The sequence below is a fragment of the Gossypium hirsutum genome, chromosome D06 (assembly GCF_007990345.1).
Source record: "Gossypium hirsutum isolate 1008001.06 chromosome D06, Gossypium_hirsutum_v2.1, whole genome shotgun sequence".
Lineage (NCBI taxonomy): Eukaryota > Viridiplantae > Streptophyta > Magnoliopsida > Malvales > Malvaceae > Gossypium > Gossypium hirsutum.
The window spans coordinates 18,835,476-18,849,570 of record NC_053442.1 but is presented as its reverse complement, the minus strand read 5'-3'; the positions used below and the strand labels follow the sequence as shown (position 1 = coordinate 18,849,570).

General features: G+C 30.1%; 1 protein-coding gene and 1 long non-coding RNA gene across 2 annotated transcripts; both read left to right on the top strand.

Annotated features, from left to right (window-relative positions):
• The first annotated feature begins 2,086 nt into the window (after window positions 1-2,086).
• On the top strand, window positions 2,087-2,920 carry LOC107900035 (NDR1/HIN1-like protein 13). The gene has a single exon (XM_016825762.2). It carries the CDS (start codon window positions 2,087-2,089, stop codon window positions 2,918-2,920), a length of 834 nt encoding a protein of 277 aa, XP_016681251.2.
• A 5,975-nt stretch (window positions 2,921-8,895) lies between these two features.
• LOC107900329 (uncharacterized) lies at window positions 8,896-10,659 on the top strand. Its single transcript, XR_001684893.2, has 3 exons — window positions 8,896-8,985; window positions 9,247-9,339; window positions 9,408-10,659. It is a non-coding gene; the product is annotated as an uncharacterized lncRNA (long non-coding RNA).
• Window positions 10,660-14,095: the final 3,436 nt, after the last annotated feature.

Here is a 14,095-nt window from a genome sequence, read left to right as displayed (position 1 = left end):
TCCATTACTAATTTCAATAAATACGAAATCAATTGTAATACAAAAATTAATTTAAAAAAAACCTTAATACAATTTTAATAATAATAAAAAAGAGTTGAGAGAGGAATAAAAATTGAGTGAGAAATTAAGGGGGAATTGAGAGATATTTGAGAATGTGAGAGAGATGAGTTGAGATTGACTTGAAAAATTAGTCCTGGGGGAGGGGGTGTTAAAAGGCTATTTAAGTAACCATTGAGTGAGGCAGTCATTATGGAAAACGCTTTCAACTTTTTTTTATTCTTAATCCCACAATTTTTTTGAAAAATCGGCCTAATTTGATAATTTTTATTATTATAAAAAATGACATTTTTCTGTATTTTACCCAATAATTTCATTTGAAACTTAAACAAAAAGGAATTGATAAACAAAAAGGAATTGGTAAATTACATTTTCTCATTCTAGTTTTACACAAAAAAAAATATCGTAACCAATATTTCAAGCTGGTTAAATAGAAATATAAATTTAATTATCATTGATAAGTATAATTTATAACATTATGAATTTTTAATCGAGTTGACAAGTCTTATTTTATCATCCTAACTCGATATGAAATTTTTTTAGATCAAGTCGATTGAAATGAAATTCAAGTTGACGAATCGAACGAAATTATTCGAGTTAGATTAAAAAATTAAACATGAAAAATTAAAATAATTTTACAATATAACTAATTCTATGTTAGAGCACATACATTTGAAACCATATATATTTGAAATTTTTTTTAAAGAAAAATAAGAAAAAATATGCTTTAGTATAATAGAATTGAATAATTTTTTTTTGAAAGATAAATTCATTAATTCATTCAATAAATAGAACCATACAATTTAGAGAAAAAATAACAAACATTCGTTGTAGATGGGTAAAGAACAAGCTCCATCAACACAAAATTATTAACTTATTTAAGTATAATAGAATTGAATAATTAATTAACTTAGTTAAGATTAAGCCCCAAAATTATTATTTTAAAATTTTTTTTAAAAATTTTAACTTTCTTTATATATTCTATAGTTTTTTTAATTATAATCTTTTAAAAAGTATAAATTTTGAATCTTTTATAAATATTTTGAATTTTGAAAATTATATTAAATTTTTTAAAATTATTTTAAACTTTATTTTAATTGTTGTTGAGAGAGACCAATTTGTTCATTTTCAAATTATTTAAATTGTAAAATTCAAACTTGAACTCGAATTAATTCGAGTTAACTCAAAAAAAATCTAAAACTTAATTAAGTTAATTCGAAATTTAATTTTTTTAAAACTTTTTCGAAAGAAATGAATTTTACTCCGCCATTAAAAGTGACCAATACATTAAAAAGCAATGAGCAAAATTTTTGTCTCAACGTACCTAGACAAAATAATTAATAAATCTAAAACTCTGAAAAAAAAAAAGTGAACCTAATAATTTTTTCTGATAGTTTACGCATCATCACATCTCAAAAGCCAAGAGATCTAAAATAAAAAAGACCCTAACCAACGTGTAAGATGTTCCTTCGGACATTAACCAAAATGAAAGAAAAACCTTGACTTGACATTCAAGTTTGAAAAGCTGGTTCTTTTTTTTAAAAATTTTTAAATATAATTATTTTATAATATTATTAATTAACTCAATAATTTAATTCCATTAATTATTATTTTTATTAAAATGTTGATACTATTAAAAAAAATATGTGAGGAAATGAACTATTTGACATTACTCTTTATCATAAAAAATATGTTTGCATTTTAATCAAAATAATTAATCTAAAAATCAATTATATTATAAAATTAAAATATAAAATTATCAAAATTGATTGGCCAAAATAATTTTAAAAAATTCGATTAAATGCTTATATTAAAATACAAATATGTGAGTGGCCAAATTTTTAAACACAATAATTTAAAAAATAAATAAATTCAAATATGGTGAGGTGGCACCATCCAAAGGTGGAAAGTACCAGTCTTTCACTTCAATGTTCAATTCTTCTCCTCGAATTCACTCTTTCTCCCTTTACAAATTTCACCATTTCCCAACTTTTCCTTCGAAACATCCTCCATTTCTCAGTTTTTGACAATGGCGGACAAAGTATTCCCTTCCTCCAAACCCACCGCCACCGCTGCCCCTGGCGGAGCAGCAGCTCCTACTACTACTACTACTACTACCTCCACCACAACCAACGGCGGAACTACCAAATCCCACCTCATTAACCCCACCGCCCGCCTACCCTACCGTCCACAGCCCCATAACAGACGTCGCAACTACCGTCCACGGCGCAACTACTGTTGCTGCTGCTGTTTCTGGATCATCCTCATAGTCCTCGTGCTCGCCCTTTTAGTAGCCATAACTGGCACCGTCCTTTACGTCTTTTACCGCCCTCACCGCCCTTCATTCACCCTCGCTTCCCTCCGTATCCACCGCTTGAAGCTCAAAACCGCCGCCGACTCCTCCTCTTCCCATCTTTCAACCCTTTTCAACTTAACCCTTTCTTCCAAAAACCCCAACTCTCATCTCTCCTTCTCGTACGACCCATTCGTCATTTCATGTGTGACCAGCAATGGCGACGTTCTGATAGGGAACGGAACGTTGCCGGCATTCGTCAGTGACGGCAAGGACGAGTCGACTTTCAGGGGGGTTACGGTGGCGTCGTCTTCGGATTTGGACGCGGAGACGGTGAACAACTTGAGACCGGAACTGAAGAAAGGGAATGGAGTGTCGTTGAAAGTTGAGATGGATACTAAAGTGACAGCGAAAATGGGTGGGTTGAAGAGCAAGAAAGTTGGGATTAGAGTTACGTGCGATGGGATTAAAGGGGTTGTCCCGAAAGGTAAGTCGCCGGCGGCGGCCAATGTCTCCGGCGCCAAATGTAAGGTTGATCTCCGTATCAAGATCTGGAAATGGACGTTTTGAGACGAGGGATAAAGGTTTTCCATTTTGATGAATTTTTTATTATGGTTTTGGTGTTGAAATTTGAGTGTGAAATTGGATTTTTTTTTTCATTTAAAAAATGTAACGTTATATACCAATTCTATCAATCAGATTTCCAGCATTGTTGTTTGAAGTTTGATGGCTGGTTTTAATAATTTTTGTAATTCCATAATAGTAATCAGCAGCCACCCCTAGAAGCAAATGACTGAAAAGTGGGGAATGGCATTGAGGGTAACGGATAACCGCAGTCAAAATAAGATAGGTTCTTCCAAGTGATAAAAATATTTTTAAGAGAAAAAAATGCTTCTTCCAATCAAAAAAAGTAACCCAAAAGATAAAGATGACAATTTTAGTATTTTATTTATATGATTGTTTTCATATTCCAAGCTTCATGTCATGATTTGTTAATAGTAAACCTTTTCCTTTAGGAATAATATAAGGTTTGCATGTATATAGTTTATTAAATTACAGAAAAGGGACATCATCGTGAAGGGAGTGGTTTCTCTCTATTCAATACAATTTTTTTTTTCATAAGGAAGCCTAAGAGTTTATGTGTAGAAATGTTTTTTTATACCTACTTTTCTAATATATAATAGCTTAAAATGAGATAAATCTTTAAATTATACATAAAATTTTTATTTGATTCAATTCTCACAAATTATTAACATAATTATTGATATAACATCATTTTATATTTATATATTATATACACATATAATTATATTTATCAATATAAAAATAAATTGATGTATTTATTTCTTTGAATGTGTATGCTTGAATCAAAATTGAAATTTTATGTGTATAATTAATACCAAATCAAGATTCATGTATTAAATTACATATTAAATTAAAGTTAATACCGGTGAATTTTATACTTGATTCTAAGACGCCCATTATTTATTAATTGGTCTATAAAACTGACCAATGAAGCTATTCTTATCCTTGACAGTTAGGATTACCTCTTCTTCTCCCTTTTTTTTAAAAAAAAAAAGAGTGAAAAACCTTCCTGTAAAATTTGTATGCGAATGATAGTAAATAATGTGGATTCAAATATTTCATAAATATTAAAATTATTATGAACATTTTATTATTAAATGGATGTTCATTATTATCAGGATAAGTTTTTGATATACTTTAAATTCTAATAGTTATTTCATTTATACTTTTTATGTCTATAAATATAAACTTGGAGAAGCATTGTAAATAATTCATATTTATTAATAAAATGCTCTCTCTTTGCTCTCCTATTGTGCACCTATAAATTAAGATCCACTCTCAAAGTTTGCTATTAATAAATTTTGATCAGATTCAAAGTCTACTACTAGAGTTGAAGACTCAATGCAGAAAAAAAAGTACATCTTTAAATATTAAATCAACTTGATATATGGTTGAAACATTTGAGATGGTCTTCTTTTTAAGTTTTGATTACATGGGTTACATATGATTTTAAGTATCTCAATTGTTCATGAAAATGAATTTTAACTAATTTATTTATGTTGCTATAGTAGATTTTATAATTAAATAATATATTTGATTAAAACATATCTAGTATACAAATTTGTGTTAATAAACCAATGAATTTTATGGTTATACGGATTTGATTTAGTTCAAAGAATTGTTAAAGGTAGTAGTTTATGCGTTTTATATTATTCCATGTGTTAATTATTTAGAGAAATGACATGAGCAATTATAAATGAAAAGTTCTATTAGCATGAATGGTTGGATTTTGAATTAAATTTCATGCATGTTTATGATGATGGTTATGAAAGAAAAAAATTTCTAGTTTTTCATTATGTTTTATTTTTATGTTTGAGATGTGACTTTTATTGATATATTTAATTTAGGCTTGTTTCTATACATGATCTAGCCAATTATTCTTGGTAGTTAATTGATTGTGCAAAACTCTTGTTAAAAAGGCTTTAAAAGTATTTTAAATTGATCTCATATCTCATTATAGCTAAACAAAATAACGAGTTATTTGTTCCACCAGTTTTGCTCCATTTGTTAAAGTGAATGTAGCAATTCATAACAATTATGAAAATTTAACTTATTATTATTGACAAATAGATAAAAAAAAAAGATGGATGATTCAAAATGTTGGCAAATGTCTATTCTTAGTACAAAATGCTTAATGGTTTATACTAATTTATCACTCCTTGAAATAGATGGTATCTATATAATCTTATTGGTAAGAAATATGATATATGCTTACGTTATTGTTTGAATTACTTTTTACACATTCATTGAAGTGAATGTGTACAATAAATATAATAAATTTTATAATCATTTTTTAGTCATTTGAAGATTTTGGCATATTCCCTTAAGCGAATATTGCATATAATTGTTTAGAAATTATATTTATTTTGATGACTTAGTGGCATTATAGACTTCACATTGATTTATACATTTCCAGTAATAAATGTCACAATAGTACTTGTATGTGGATACAAAGTAAAAGGAATGACAGTAAAATTATCAATTTGTCACAATTTATATTGGCATTATTAGTACAATTGAAATGCATGTTAAAGTAAACTAGAAGTTTACTGATACAAATGCATTTACTAATTGCATCTAATGGTTGTTGTTACAACCTTTTATGAATAACTATATAGTAAAGTTTATATTAAAATCCTTGAAGGATTTAGAATGCTAGAAGCATATTGAAATTCTCGGGAAATTGTTCATTTATATGAATTGAAATAATTTGAACATATGTGGTAAATTTGACTTAGTGAATAGTAGTCGAAGGAGGATTATAAAATGATCCAAAATACCTATTTATATTCTTATAGAAAAATCATGATTAAAGTTTGATATGATTATTGTTGAAACTTCTGAAGAGATCAAAATATATTTCCCTAAAATTTTCTCTCACTCATGACTTCCAAAAGAATGGTGATATAAATATTTAGCAATACATTTAAATAGCCATTTGAAAAACTAGTATTCAAGACTGAATACGTAGAATATGAGACATTATGTGATGTTTTCATGAGGGGGAGTAAATACGCATTGTACTCTTTTTTCTTAACTGATGTTTTGTCCCATTGGGTTTTCCTAATAAGGTTTTTAATGAGGTAGCATGTTATGCGTATTATAGATATGTGTACTCTTTTTCCTTCACTAAGATTTTTTTCCGACGAGGTTTTTATCTTAGTAAGGTTTTAACGAGACACATTATCTATCGATGGAAAAATAAGGGGAGTGTTATGAATACTTTATTATTAAGTGGATGTTTATTAAGATCAGAATAAATTTGGATAAACTTTAGATTTTAATAGTCATTAGAAGTAGAGTTCTATTTCATTTATACTTCTTATATCTATAAATATAGACTGTTGAGAAGCATCATAAATTAAACCTATTGATCAATACTCTCCTATTTTCTTTATTTTTTACTTCCTATCTTTTTATTTTATAGCAAAAAAAATATTTATTACTGATGTCAAACTATTAATATAAATTTAATAATGATCTTAAAAATCTGAAAGGAGGTGGACCAAATGATGTGTCTCCCAAATCTGAGGTTGGGCTCTTACAGCTTGTGTCAGTAGCAGACATGGCCTGGCAACTCGTATCGTAGTACCTTAATAATTTGTCGGATTCGGCGAATCTACAATTGGCCCATTCCCTCCTACTCAACAAATCAAACTAACTGATTTCCAGTTAACAAAAAATTTAACTATCCACCACAGATTTTACCTCCTTTGCTCATGCATGGTGTACTGCTCTCAGTTTTTCCTTACATTTAACCGTATCAATTTTCTATTCTATTGTAAAAACCTTGGAAGAAGGTATGTTGGAATGATTATAAACTTCAGTGATTTGAGGATTACAAATAATTTAGGCATTTAATTTATAAAAAAACGGAGATTCATTTTTTTTAAATGATGTTTAAAAAAATTATTTAACTTAATTAAAATAAATTTAGGTAAGCTATACTATTAGTTACATAACTATTATTAAATTTTATTTTTGATAACTCAATTATGAAAAATTACAAAACAGATACTCAACTATTTAATTTTCTTTTTTTGTTACTATATGGTTAATGGTGGGAACTCTTAAAATTGTTGTAATAGCAACTTTAACCCTCAACATTTATAAATTATGTCAATATAGTCTTGGTTCTAAAAATATTTTAACTCTCGACATTTATACATTGTGCAATTTGATCTCTTTTTTTTTACTTTTAATTTTCTTTGTGATATTGAGGGTTAATTTTAAAAGAACAAGAAAAGTTGAAAATCATTATATTTTATTTTTGGGTGTTTCTATTTTTGTATATTTTCAATCAAATTTAGATTTTTTTTAATTTTTTAGGTGAAAGGGTCACAAAGAAAAGCAAACTACAAAGAAAAAAGAGAGAGACCAAATTACACAATGTGTAAATTTTTAGGGTTAATTTTTTTAGAATTAAGACTAAATTGACACAATGTATAAATATTGAGGGTTAAAGTGGTTATTATGTCAATTTCAAAAGTTAACACAATTAGCCAGTTGGTGACCAGCAAATATAAAATTGAATTGTTGGATGATCGTTCCGTAACTTTTCATAGTTCGGTGACAACAAAAATACTAATAGTTGGGTTGGGTGACTATAAGTGTAGTTTACATAATAAACATTTGAATGGTGATGTAAGATTATCTCTAGTAATAAGATTACAAAAATTAAAATTATTTAGCATGTTCATGAGTATATTATATTGCTTTGGTTCATTTATTTGAAATGTAAGATTTTGTTCTTTTAGGAAATATAAGATACTTACAATCACATTTACTGAGTTTTTTCGGGAGGCAAAGCTAAGAAAGTTATATTAAAATAGTTTAAATTGAATTATTAATTCTCTAGAAGTGTCAAAAATGTAAAATTTTCATTTAACAAAGAGGAAAAAGAGAATAAAATTAAATTATTTAAGCTTAAGTAGGGCTAGAAGTGCAATTGGATCATTTAAGCAAGGGAGCAAGGCCCTCCCTTCCTTTCCATTCGCCTCTTAAATTGTCTTAATTATAAATAAAGACGAAAAAAATTATTAAACTATTGCTTAAAATAAAATATAATAATATAGGAAGAAAATTTAAGACAACAAAAACAATATTATACAAAATGTTAAATTTTAACAAGTAATATATAATTAAAATACAAAAATTCACATACAATAAATAATTAAAAATTATGGCAATGTAATCAACAAAATGTATTATAATAGATAAATGATGATGATGATGAAAGAAAGTTATTTGAACCACTGTTTGTAGATAATATTAAGTTTAAACTTAACAAATAGAGTTTAGAAAGTCACATTTACTTCTTTAATGTGCAATAAAAAATAAAAATTAAGTTTTCTTATTGATATTTGAATCCTACTTATGGAATTAAAATTTTTCAATAACTATGTATCTAATATTAATATTAATACTAATAATAATATAAAACAAAATTCACTTGTAATAAATAAATAGATATAGCTTTAAAAATAATCGTGTTGAGGTTCTCTTTTGTCTCTCCTTTCTTAGGAGCATCCTTCTCATATATATAAGGCACGGATTCTCTGTGTGACATACTAGGGGATCACTAGGTGCCATGCCCAAAACACGTTCACCCCCTTAGGTTAGACATGTGCCCTGAAACACGTCTCCTCCCGTAAGGTAGTGAAAAGGTCACGCTTCGCATGGTGTTAACGGTAGGCAGTTTATGACCTCACGAGGTGATGAGGGATTCAAGGCGAAGTGCCAAGGTGGTGTTGGCACTTAGCGAGGTGACGAGGGACCACCTTGGCACTTTGTAAGTCAAGGAGGTGTTGGCACTTCGCGAGGCCCTGGCTACTCGCAAATTGGATCAGGCCTTTTGTTTCATGTGACTGGGTCGATTTTCAATTTCTAAAGTACTCTATAACAATATGTCCCACACTTTGTCAAAGAAGGGTTATAAAATGGCCCTTCTGAGACCAACTTACACATGTAGATCGTATAAATGGGGGCTTATCAGGCATTTTTTTAGTAGAGACTTATTGAGTAAGTTTCAGACGGTTCGTTTCCTTAAGGTAAAATAATTTTTTAAACCCTAGATTGCTTCTCCTTAAATTCTATTTGAGGATTTTATTCTTTTATTTGTTTTCCTAAAATTTAATTGATTTTTTTCCCTTTTTAGGGAGAATTTTTTTGCCTGAATCTCTAAATTACTTTTCATAAATATTTCATTTCCTTATTTTGCTTGAATCCTTAAATTACTTTTCATAAATATTTTGTTTCCATATCTTGTTTTGTTTTAATTTTTCTTTCCAAATATTTTCTTCCTATCCCAGTTTGTTGTTGTTCTCTTCCTTGTCAATTTTTTGGAACTATTCGATCTGGGCATCGTGTATGTTTGGCAGAACGAGGGAATTATCTCCTAATAGGTAAGCTAATCGACTATTACTCATCTTGTTTTGCATTTGCTTGTTTAATATGGCTAGAGTTATAATAGGGTGGGGTGGTCGAACGAGCCGTGGCAACCAGGGTTGTTGATTTAGGGTGGACGTTGAAGGTGGTGGTTGCAAGAGGCAGCGCAATGCTTGTGTTCTCATAGAGGAGAACATACATTGGTGTACGATGACTAAGGTGGAGATGATTTGGCATCTTTTTATTTGCAGAATTAAGTTGTCAAATTTCACCTTCGATTTTGATATTAAAAAAGGTGAGAGAAGATTAAACGATATTGAAGAAAGCTTTTTGTTTCCTTTGCATTTACTAGAGGCGGGCTTCCACCTCCCCCTTCATCCGTTTTTCTATACCATGCGGCAAGAGTATCAAATTTCACCAGGATAGCTCACGAGTTTTTCTTGGTGGATACTTGTTGCTTATTTTATTAATTATTGTATTCGAGATGAACCTCCCCTATTGTGTGTTTTTCAAAGTATTTACTAGTTGAAAGTTTCAAATCGAGAGAATTCGCGGGGGATGACTTATTTTTTCCTTAGGAAGGGTTTGATTCAATTATTCGAAATTGGTCGTCAAATCTTCGGATTAATCAGTGCAAATCTATAAAACTAAAATAGAAGTTTGAAGATGATTTTAGTTTCCAGATTACATGGTCTCTTCCGAGTACAAACATTTGCACGCAGCGGCAACCCTTTGATTTTGAGATCCCCGCTACCCAATATGCAAAGTTATGTAAGGGTCACGTGCTGAGATTAGAACACTTCCTAACTGTACGAAATATATTTTGGTACTGTCTTTTGGAGTCAATTCCTAATGGTTTTCGGGTGGTTAACATTACGAGTGGTGTGAACCCCGATCTTGTGTTGTCTGCAGAGCTTGCTTGGCCCCATGGCGCTATTGACAAATTGGGGCTGATTTTGTTAGGGAAAAAAGCGGAGTTCGTAAATTTTTTTGTATTCATATTGTAAGTTGCTACCTTGCAAGTGTTCTTCCTTTTCTACCGGTGATCAGGAAGGTGCTGTAAGCTCCCATGCAATGAAAAGTGATGTTGTCGGTAACCTTATTGATAATGCAGGTGTTGTTGTTGTTTGTGCTGCGGACTCAGATTCACAACGTTGTGGTAGCTCGTGGAAAAAACTTAGGCAAATTATGGATATTAGGTCTCTTTGTAATGACCTGAAAGTTAGTGGTATCAGAATGTATAGTTTTGAGACTCCGTTTCTGTGAACCAAACTCGTAAATATCTTTATTAAATATTTACGAAGCTTCATTAGAAGTGAATTGAATTTCGAATAGGTAATTTCATCGAAATAGTGTTTAATTAGAGTATAGGGACTAAATCGCGTAAGTGATTAAAGTAAGAATTATTAAGAGATTACAATTAGAATTTAATATATAAGACTTATAAAGTAAATAAACCATTATATAATAATATATATGTGACTGGTTAAAACTTAGTGTTATATATATTTTATATTATAAATTTTAGTTAAATTAAAGAAATAATAATAAAATAAAAATAAATAAAATTAAAAGAAATTTAAAAGATGATATTAGTGGATTGAAAGAGAAACATTATTTCCTTTTCATCCAAAATATTTCGAAGCAAAATAGAAAGGGAGATGAGGCACGACTAGGTTTTCAAAGTTTCAAACCTTAAATTGGTTAGTTCAATTTACTCATTTTCTTGTAATTTTTATGTTTTTGGAATCTCGGTACTCCAAATTAGCTGACCCATGTCATAATTTTTAGAACTGTTAAAGATTTAGAATGTTACCATTGTTGAATATTTGGAGTTTGAGGTGTTATTTTGATAAATTTTAAGTTTAGAATTGACTAAGGACTAGATTGTAAAGTCAATTGTTAAATTTGTGCAATAGGGTCTAAAATAAACAAATTTTAAATTTAGTGGTAGAAATGTGAAAAATAAAGTTAAATTAGACCTAGAATGAAAATAGTATAAAATTTTGAGGCTAAATGTGAAAGTTATGTTAGTCTCGATTTTAGGGACTAAATTGAATAAAATGTAAAAGTTGCATAAATTAGAAATTGAATGTGAAATTGACGTTTTATTGATAATTTATTATGTTTTTCTAATCTGTGGCTAACGTCGACCTGTATTCCTCGAAAAAGAAAGGAAAAGACAAATTTGTCAACGAATAGCTTAGAGTTTACGGTTTGTGTTTTTATAATCCGAACTAACTTGTAATTGATGCATTTTGATTTGGTTATGCATGGTAAGAATGTAAGGTGAGGTTCCTTGTTTAATTGAGATGATTTGAATTGATTGATGATTATAGGGGCTAAATTGATTATATGTGAAAAACATGCGTATATTCATATAAATATGGAAATTGACTACAAAATGAGATATTTGATGTTTCCATATGTTTGAATGAATGAGTTCATGATTAAATTGATGTGAATTGAGTTATTGAATGATATAGAAGAATGAATTAAATACCCTATTAACTGTCCGAGCAGAGTCGAATATAGTTGGCATGTCATAGGATAGGGAGAGTTCAGGGTTACTTCGACTACAAGTCATTGGGTGCCAATTTGCTTCTGTTTAACCAATAAGACACTGGGTGTCAAACTTATTTATAACACTAGGCATAACTAATTGTTTCAGATTTATTGGATGAGGCACTGGGTGCTAAACTGGTGTGTTGGTTGGATCCTTGTATCCATTCAAGTTTAAGTCGTGTTAATAGGGAAATAAATGGTGAAATCAAGATAATGATATTGAAATGGAAATGCTATTGAAATAGCGATGCTACTGAAATAATAAATGTTATGGAATGAAATGAAATGTGAAATGTAATATGAAATAATAGATTGAACTATGAATATTGATTGTATTTGTTCAATGAACACTTGAAATGAGAAATTGAGATGAAATGTGCCATTACATTAGTTTAATTTGCAAATGACTTATGAAATGTGATTGCTATGTCTTAATACTGGTAAAATGAGCATACTGGGATTAATGACTATGTGAATTAGCCTATTGAGTTTATATATTGCATATTATCTTTATTAAGTTTATGCATCATTATGACTTATATTATGTTTTAAATGTTCATATTATAGAAATACCATTGAGTTATATCAACATATGATTTTGTTTTCCATGCGCAAGTTAGGTACTTAAAGAATCAATCATCAACTCAACATCCAGAGGCAATCCCGAACTCAAGTGTTGGTGAATTGTTCTTTTGGTCTTAGCATGTACCTAGGAATTTTTTTTATATTTATAAGTCATTATGTTGGTTGGCATTTTGAAGGCTATGTATATATATGTATGCATGTGATGTTAATGGTTTGTTGTTGATGACTTGTTAGGTTGTTTTGTTTTATGTCTAATGTTCAAATGGATGAGATAATATCATGGTATGCATTGTGTTTTGATTGATGCTTGGATGTGAATGATGGATGATATACTTTTAGGTTATGTTTACGGAGGTTTTGGTAGGTTAATGCTTAATGTTGTAGATTGATTGAATGGTTAATTGGTGCTTTAGAAGTTGAAGATGAGTATATCATTTAGTGACTATTGAAGTGGTATTTATATGCTCTTTTGATTATGTTAGAATGATGGAAATTGTTGAGGTGCCTTGAAGGCATATTGGTGCATTTGTATATATTCATTTGGTTAACTTTGAATTGTTAATTGAGGTGCCAATTGTGGTATATTGGTGAGGCATTTAGGATGGTGATTATAAATGATGAAATTAGCTTGTTTTGATTGCTTTTGGAATGGTTGACTGTAGTTTAAAATGGAAGATTTGTAGCCTAAGTGAAGCATGTTAGAAAACTTGTTTTGAAAGGTAATTACAAGTACACACGGCCTGGAGACACGACCATATGCCTTGTGAATTTTGGTAATTTTTGCTGCACATGGTCTTAGAGAGTTATACGGTCTGGCCACACGGCCATGTTTTGGAGTCACACGAGTTGAACTATGTCACACAGTCTACCCACACGGCCGTGTGACCCTAATTTCACACGGTATTAGGTTGTTACACGGTTTGCTCACATGACAATATGACCCACCCACATGGCCTTAACTTTTCCACACGATCTTAGGACACAGCCGTTCCAAATTTTTCCCGACTTTTTGTTTTTAATTCAAATTTATCCCTATTCATTCCCAAATTGTTTTTAAGCTTTTGTATACTCAATATTTACCTGAGATAGGTTGAATAATGTATTTATACATGCTCATTTGTGTTAATTTAATATTTATATGAGATTTTCATTAATAAATTATATGAAATTGTTTGGTAATTGTTAGTAACATCTCATTACTTGGATCCGGCGACCAGACCCGGTAAGGGGTATTACACTCTCGTGCAGGACTTACGAACTAGAAAGAATCCAATTGAGGAGGATAGTGGTACTGCTAACAATAAGCAGAAAGTTGTTGAAAAATCTATAAGCATTGAGGGTACCAGTGATGACAATATTAGGGAAACTTTAGGGGAAGTTCGCCGAAAGAAGGGTAAGGATCGCGCGACACCTGTAGCCGAAAACACCATGCAATTAGCACCTCCCCCTGTTATAACGTGAGGTGTTCCACAAGGGCCACTCTTTGAAGGATCAAGCTTTGGGACAATTCGTACTGCACAGTGTAAGACCCTTGATGGGTTACTAAAAATGAGGTCATCTACTAGTGAGGTTAATACGTTATTTCCCTAGCATGATAATCTTAGCGTGGGGAATACCCTTTCT

Excerpts from the sequence above, each read along its gene's own strand:
- LOC107900035 (XM_016825762.2), top strand. The coding sequence starts at position 2,087 with ATGGCGGACAAAGTATTCCCTTCCTCCAAACCCACCGCCACCGCTGCC.